The following is an 8,109-nucleotide window of genomic DNA, read 5'->3' on the forward strand; positions in this document are numbered from 1 at the left end:
CGTCATACACCATTTGATAAGAGGAGAAATTATATGGTGGCCGACCGTGAGGTCCTGTCAAGGTGGTATGTCTTTGACGTACCACCCTTGATATTTGATCCAACAGCAGCATCTTAAAAAGTGCGCTATTGCTCGATCAAATATCAAGGGAGGTACCGTTTTGATGGTACTGGAAGTATAAAAACTCTGATAAGAGTATTGACTTCTATGATTTGTTATGATTTGTTACTGGGATCTTATGAGACTATCATAATTATAAGATGATATTCACATTAATCTTCTTTTGCCATTAAAGATGATCCAACCAATCCACTATGTAGCACGAAACTACATTGTGTGTTATAGTAAGAAATACATTAATTGACAAATCCTAGCCATTCAAATATATATAAATCCCACCAAAAACCCTTATCCCATGCAAAGAGAATTCTTAGCTTGGCTAATTTTTCTTGTGAACACCCCAAAATACAAGGAACTTCTTCTTCCCAGAAACCAAAAACCAAAAACTCAGAACATAAACACAAACAGATCTCTATCCAGTAAACATTAAAGAAGGTTATTTATTTTACTTCAACCTCCTTCTCCTCACTTCCTTCCATCAGGTCATCATCATAAAGCGAGAGGTCGCAATCTTCAAAGCTGGGAAACAGATCAAGTTGGCCGTAGTCATAGACCCGGAAGTCGTCCATCGGTGGATCTAAACACGTAACAACTTTCTCCATCAATAAATCCTTGGAGGAAGAGGAATCCACAGCGGCCAAAACAGACTGTGTTGAAATACTATCATCAGTAGTAATCTTGTGATCTCCCTCATCCTCCTCTTTGATCTCCCTTGAATCAGTTGGAGGTAGTTTTTTCGATTTTTTGGCAGAGATGAACTGCTCACTTGCACAAGGAGAGCCAAGGTTAAAAGAATGTTTTTTCTTCTCTTCATAAAATGTGCATTGTATTAATGCCAATTTACAAACATGTTCTCTGTTTTCCTTTATTTTGATACTGGCACTCAGCTCTTTATATTTTTCTTTTTCCATTGCCAACAAGCTATCAAGAGCCAACTGCTCTTTTCTCATTATCAACAAGATATCAAGAGCCAATCGCGCAAGTTTAGGACTAAAGAATGGAGTGCCATAAATAAAACAATGGAGTACATACATAACCTTTTATTTCTCTATATTCATTTCTTCGTGAAGACTACCTCAATGTTACGTGCAGGGAAAGATGCCATTTAAGGCGTAAGATGAGAAAGGCATGTTGGGCATGATCAATTTAGAAGGTTGCTGCTATTAGTTAGGAGAGTTAAGTTAGTAAGTTGCTATTAGGATAGATTGTTGCTATTAATTAAGGGAATAGAGTTAGTACATTGCTAGAGCATCGATTGTTGCTATTAATTAGGAGTGATTGTGTTTACGAAGTCAAAGATGTGAAAGATCTTTCCTACTTGGTAGGATTGTTTTTTTGTCTTATTGGTAGCTAGAAAATCCATTATATATTGCTTGATTGTAATTGGAAAAGGATTATTGAATGAAGAAAGTATCCTAGAAATTGTGTCTTTTTGCACAAAGAAGGGCGATCCTTCCCTCGAAGTGGATCAAGAGGCTGATCTTCACTCTAAGAAGATCAATCACGTTAGAGCCAATTCGGATTCGTAACACCCAATCTCATAGAAAAAGACAACAAATACCTGTCTCATGAAAAATGATCGAAGTGCCCAGTTTCATTTTCCACGACATAGAGGTATTTTTGTAATTTTCTACAAGATACATTACTTTAATCACTTTTTATGAGATAGAGATATTTTGGTTATTTTCTATGAGGTAATTTGGATTTTTATTTTACACATTATTTCACAGGTATACTAGAGTGATTTTAATTGAAGGGCAAACCAAAACAAGGTGACTAGATTACTTTGTAATCATTTATCCCCATATTCATTTATCCTGGAAAAATTAGGGTGCGTTCTTTATCCTTCTTTTAGAGTGATTTTTCATTTTTTTTAGCCTAAAAAAATGAAAATTGTGTTCTTTATTGATTTCAACAACTCGTCTAAGAATTCATCCTAATTTTTCGGCATTATTTTCTAGAGTGAATGTTTCTCGCTTCAGGGAATCGGGCGCTATCTCACGATCTTTCCCTCTCTCCACTCTCAACTTTTTAGCGTGAAACATGTCGACTCTCGAACTTTTTAGTATGAAACTACTTTTCCGCGATCACCTGCTGCACAAAATCGAGAATTTCTAGAGATGGTAAAATACACAATTCTCATTCCGAAGGACTCTAAAGGATAAAAATTAATTCTAATTTTTAGAACAAAAATCTCGGGAATGGTTAAAGAACACACCCTTACAACCTGTGGAATGAGCCAGTGGCAAAAACAATTCATCCACACTTGCATTTAAACTAAATACGAAAACCTATTAAGTAATTTCATAGAATCTAAAAACCTTCTTATTTTGAAAAATATTTACTAAAGCATACTTGAAATCTATTACGTCATATAGCCATCTCTTTCCATCAACGAACATGCCAGTGATGAAGACTCCGAATGAACAATCCCAAGGGCACGTTTAGTATGCCAAAATGCAGAATAAGAATAGGCATCGGAGGACTAGGATTATCCTATAAAAATGATTTTTTGGGCACAACCTACTTACATGGACGGATTGGATCATCCTATAGTGTGGTCCGTACAATACTTCTTGAAAAATAAGGGACCATAAGGGCTTACACCATATAAAATCGAAGGGTTAGGATGATCCAATCGAAGGGTCAGGGCCCATCAAATGAATGCTTTGGATTACCCAAATAATGTGGGCCCCCACTGTTTTTTGCCCGACTGAACATATAAGCTTATACATTTGACCGAACACAATCACTTTTCCCATATATAATATTATATGTGTGTGTGTGTGTGTGTAGCGACGGATTATTTCGGGTCTATTCACTACAAGAAATATGATTTCCACCGGTGGACCTTACCGGCGGTCTTAAAAACCGCCCCAAAATATAGCCTTTCACCGACGATCAAATGTGGACCGCCATGAAAGATCGTCAATACCAAAACAACAAAAACTGCCATATAAATATGCTTTTCTAGCATAAATGTTTACAGGCGTTTGTGACCGCCCCTATATATTGTCAATGAATGGCAGTTTGAAGTAAACCCCCGGTAAATAACCGCCAAAATTAGACTAATATTTTTTCTAGCTTAATCATTCACCGACGGTCAGAACCGCCGCTTCCGCTATATGCTTAATTATGATTGTTGCTACTTATCATTATAAAACCCATAATGCCTCTTTGGATTTTTTTTTCCAAAAGCATGAGAGTAGTATAGTCATTTCTTATAGACACTTATTTATTAGACCCCTCTAAAGGAGTGATGCAATCCAAACATTGGTAGAAGATTTTGAGGATGCATATTCTGAAAAGTTTCACAAACTGTGGAAAGTTTCCAACGCAATAGCTGTAACTTTGGGTTTTTTGGCTAGTTTTAAATTACGGCAACTTCCTAAAGATAGTATTATTTGGAAAATTGGAAATATGAAACATCAAGGCTATGGAAATTTTGGAAACTTAAAAGATATGTAAAATACGGTTTCCACAAGTTTTTATTTTGTTTCCTAGTATTTTAACTTTGTCTTTAGCTAGATATAGTAGTACGAGATTTTATAAACTCTCTTTCGGACTTTACTTTTATTAGGAGTCAGAGTAGGTATATTTCTATATGTTAGCAGATTAGTTTTAGATTGTTGCTAGCTAGTATGAAAATTCTTATTATAAAAAATGTACAGGACAGTTGAGTTTGGTAGTGGTGAAAATAACAATTGCATCTTTACGTTTTTGCTAGCAACGGCATACGTGAGATTTTCTACGTCTTTTGTTTACTTGTTCTTTGCGTTCTTGGATCGTTGTTGTTTGGCTACTCTAGATTGGTTTCAGAACTGTAGTTCATGTTGTTGGTCGGCGGATAGATCATGCCACCAAAAGCAGAGGAGCTCACACCATCTCAATGGCAGAGGGTATTGAAGCATGAGACGAACTAGCCACACTTCGAAGGCAAGTCAAAGACTTGACGGCCCAGATTCTCCATTTGGAAACGTCTCCCCAAGAGGAGGAGACCAAGGAGGAAGATGAAACCCAAGAGAACCCTTTCCATGATAGGATGAGAATTGAAGCTCCTGTGAATCCATGTGAAAGCAACCATAGTTGTGAGTCCGGATCGAGAATAGAGATTCTCGAGTTCCATGGTGGTTTGTCTGTGTAAGAGTTCTTGGATTGATTATGCACAGTAGAAAAAATTTTGGAGTTCAAAGGGGTTTCAACCGCAAGCAAGTCCAACTTGTGGCTTTGAAGCTGAAGGGGCAAGCCTTAGCATGGTGGACGTAACTAGAGATTACACGATCTCCTCAAGGAAAGTCCAAAATCAAAACCTGAGAGAAGATGAAGAAGAAAATTAGGGAAGCCTTCCTCTCTTTTAACTGCCGTCAGTTTCTTTATCAACGACTACAGAATTCGAGAGAGGGCAAGCAATTACGTGTCGATGCGGATGATGAAGACAAAGATAAACCTATCTATGATGAGTACGAGGACGAGGATGATGAAGTAGTAGAACTGCAAGGTGACGTTGTGCAGCCCTGGTCATTCGAAAGGCAATAATTTCCCCTCAAGGCAATTCTAATGATTGGCTCAAAAACAATACTTTTCTTACTACATGTACTGTGGCAGAAAAGGTTTGCTCGTTGGTTATCGATAGCAGTAGTTGTGAGAACATCCTATCGGACTCTATTGCGACCAGAGTTACAGATTGACATTGCAGACCATGCAGATCCCTATAAACTTTTATGGTTGAAACAAGGAAAGGAAGGGGATTTGTTGAAGGATGATGCATTGAGTTTGAGGGCAAATTCTTCTTAACGTGGGGCAACTGATGTAATCCAAAAATTTGTAGAAAATTTTGAAGATGTATCTTACGGAAAGTTTCACAAATGGTGGAAAGTTTCCTACACAATAGCTTCAACTTTGGGTCTTTTTTTGGCAAGTTTTAAATTGCGGCAACTTCCTTAAGATGGTAGTATGTGAAAATTTGGAAATCTGAAACATCAAGGCTATGGAAAATTTGGAAACTTAAAAGACATGGAGAACACGGTTTCCACAAGTTTTTATTTTGTTTCCTAATATTTTAATGCTAGATATAGTAGTAAGAGATTTTATAAACTATTTTAGAAACTTTACTTTTATTAGGAGTCACAGTAGGTATCTTTCTATATATATGTTAGTGGATTAGTCTTAGAATGTTGCTATTATGAAAATTCTTATTATAAAGATGTATGGGACAATTGAGTTTGGTAGTGGTGAAAATAACAATTGCATCTTTATGTTTTTGCTAGACACAACATACGTGAGATTTTCTACGTTTTTTGCTTATTTGTTCCTCGCGTTCTTGGATCGTTGTTGTTTGGCTATGCCAAGAAGGAAAACCAAAATACATTCACATGAAGTCATTAGATTTTTGTTGCCACGTGGCTGGTGCTACATGGTTATGGCCAGTCATAATGCCTCTATTATGTTTCTCAGTCAGATGCCTCTAATGGAGAAAAATCAATAAAACAGTACAAAAAGCAGGATACTTACAATATGGTTGTCTTCGTCTTGATAGAGGATGACGTGATCTCCAGTTTTCAGACCGTATTGCTCAACAAAATCTCCTGTTTTATAATATATATATATATATATATATATATATATATATATATATATATATATATATAGAAAGAGAGAGAGAGAGAGAGATCAGTGATTTTGAAAAAAAAACCAATTAAAGTGATTTTGTTTTGGGATTGGCAGAGAGATATTACCTGTATTCTCCAACACATACATTCTGCTCTTCTTGTTTAGCCAAAACCTAAATAAATTATATAAAATCCAGATATCAAGGTAGAAAGCAAGCTATGAAATGGGTGGGAAGAACCTAAATAAAATGTATAAAACCTAAATATGGATTCATAAAGCAAGCCCAGAAAAGGGTGACTGGAACCTAAAAAAATGGATATGGATTCAGAAAGCAATCCAAGAAAACGGTACGTGTTTATAAGCTTATATGATCTTTTCATTACGTATAGATGTGTGTATATTACCTATATTGCATGATCCAAACATTTGAAGATGTTGTATCACTCACTGGAATTTGGATCCCTTCTTTCACCGGCAATAATGGGAGATTTGCCTCTGCGTCTCTCTATCAATTCAGGATATCAGAACAAAGATTTTAAATAAAATTTTTAATTTTATGATAATTCTTGCATTTTTCTTTCTCGTATTGAATGTTGAGAAAAATCCACTGGGAAATCCAATCCGATCTTGCACAAATAAACGGTAAAGTAAAAGTAAATAATAACCTGCAAGATGAATACCGAGATTTTACGTTGTTCGGCGAAGATGCTTTACGTCCATGAGCTAGAACTATGAGAAAACAGTATACAAAGATTACAACAAGATTAACTTGCAAACCTGTGAACCTGTAAAATACGACCCTTTCCTTGTCCTCTCAACCAAGACTGTACACAAGAGAACCCAAAGAAAGCTGGAGAAAAACCAAAGGGATTAACCCTAGAAAACTCTCTCTCTCTCTCTCTCTCTCTCTCTCTCTCTCTCCCTCTCTCCCCTTTTCTCTCTTGTCTCTTCTTTGGAGTTATCAAACAAATTAAGAGCCTCCCACCAAGAGAATGTTTTCTCTCTTTTTCATGAACTTAGGTTTTGAGAAAGGGAAATGATATTTACGCCCCTTTTGATCACCAGGGACACCCAGGGCAGTGTACATTGCAATCAAATCCACTAGATTTTTCTGACATCGAGTACATTAGCCCCCCTTTTGTCATTGATACACTGACACCGGGTGTCCTTAGTGATCAAAATGGGCGTAAATATCACTTCTCTTTGAGAAAACCTACAAAAACTTTCTTCTTTTGTTTTCCACCAAAATTAGGTTACCTTGTTAATTTAAGAAACAAGGTAACTTTCCCAACAGTGAAGATCCCTTTTCTCGCCCATAGAAGTAGGAATCTTAGCCGAACCACGTAAAACCTCGGTACTGATCTCGGCTTGCATCTTATTTCTATTTTTCCATTTATTTGTGGGCGATCGGATCTGATTTTTACCAACGGATTTTCTCAAAAAAAAAGAAAGGATAATGGAAATACCTTGGGGAGAACTATTCTTCCAAGGGAACTAACATCAGTTTTCCTCAGCTTCTTCTGTAGCAAGAATCTCAGCTTCTGTTCCATAACCCATATTTTAAAATGAATTGAAGCATATAAGAAACAAAAATTAGAAAAATAATTAATGACAAAATGGACAAACCTCTTTGATATCAGGGCCAAATCTAAAGTTATATAAATCCCGCCTCGCTATCCTTTTCTTGCTTCGAGCTGCTTTTGTAATTGAAGAACTCCATTCCCTCATCAAAAGGCACGATTTCGCCAAACCAGATGGTTTGCTCAAGCTACCAATTTCTCTAACCGCGGGTTCTGGACTCATAGACATATCTGGAAAAAACCCATCTAAAAAATTCATAGAAATGGAGCTTTGTTGCTCAATGACAGGGTAAATGGGAAAGATAGGAGGAAAATCAGTGGATTCAAATGGATAAAAGTGAGAGCTTTGCTGTTCTTCTGGAGACAGAGGTGGTGGAGGAAAACCAAAGTCCGCAATGTTCTTATGTGTGTTACTAATAGTATTAGTAGTGTTGGAGTTTGCCATGGAGAGACAACACAAGGTTGAAAAAATGGTTGTGTTGAGGGAAAGGTGATGAGAGTTATGGTAATGACTAATGGATGGGAAGGGAAATGGGTGGAGGGGTGACTTGGGAAGAAAGGGGGGTAGGTGGCGAGGAAGGCGGAGAGGGGGGATGGACATTATGGAGCGTGGCTACACCGGCGGGGAGAGTGACAGATGGTCGGTGAGAGAAGATTTCGGGGTATCTATATCAGCTGACTTGCAGGAGAGGGCTGAAACTGGTGTGCGTCCAGTTTAAATATGGCAAAGAAAATTGATACTCTCTCTCTCTCTCTCTCTCTCTCTCTCTCTCTCTCTCTCTCTCTCTCTCTCTCTCTC

The 8,109-nt window shown here is 37.2% G+C and overlaps 1 protein-coding gene across 1 annotated transcript; it reads right to left on the reverse strand.

The window, feature by feature from the left end:
• Nucleotides 1–278: 278 nt before the first annotated feature.
• On the reverse strand, nucleotides 279–7,846 carry LOC143853715 (uncharacterized). Its single transcript, XM_077363436.1, has 6 exons — nucleotides 7,357–7,846; nucleotides 7,197–7,271; nucleotides 6,135–6,235; nucleotides 5,856–5,902; nucleotides 5,632–5,705; nucleotides 279–878 (listed from the first exon to the last, which is right to left on the reverse strand). The coding sequence occupies exons 1-6, from the start codon at nucleotides 7,753–7,755 to the stop codon at nucleotides 561–563; spliced, it is 1,014 nt and encodes a 337-aa protein (XP_077219551.1). The 5' UTR covers nucleotides 7,756–7,846; the 3' UTR covers nucleotides 279–560.
• Between the last annotated feature and the right edge of the window lie 263 nt (nucleotides 7,847–8,109).

The sequence above is a fragment of the Tasmannia lanceolata genome, unplaced genomic scaffold (genome assembly GCF_043159265.1).
Source record: "Tasmannia lanceolata isolate RefF3 unplaced genomic scaffold, GAP_Taslan_0.1 ptg000020l, whole genome shotgun sequence".
In the NCBI taxonomy this organism is placed as follows: Eukaryota; Viridiplantae; Streptophyta; class Magnoliopsida; order Canellales; family Winteraceae; genus Tasmannia; species Tasmannia lanceolata.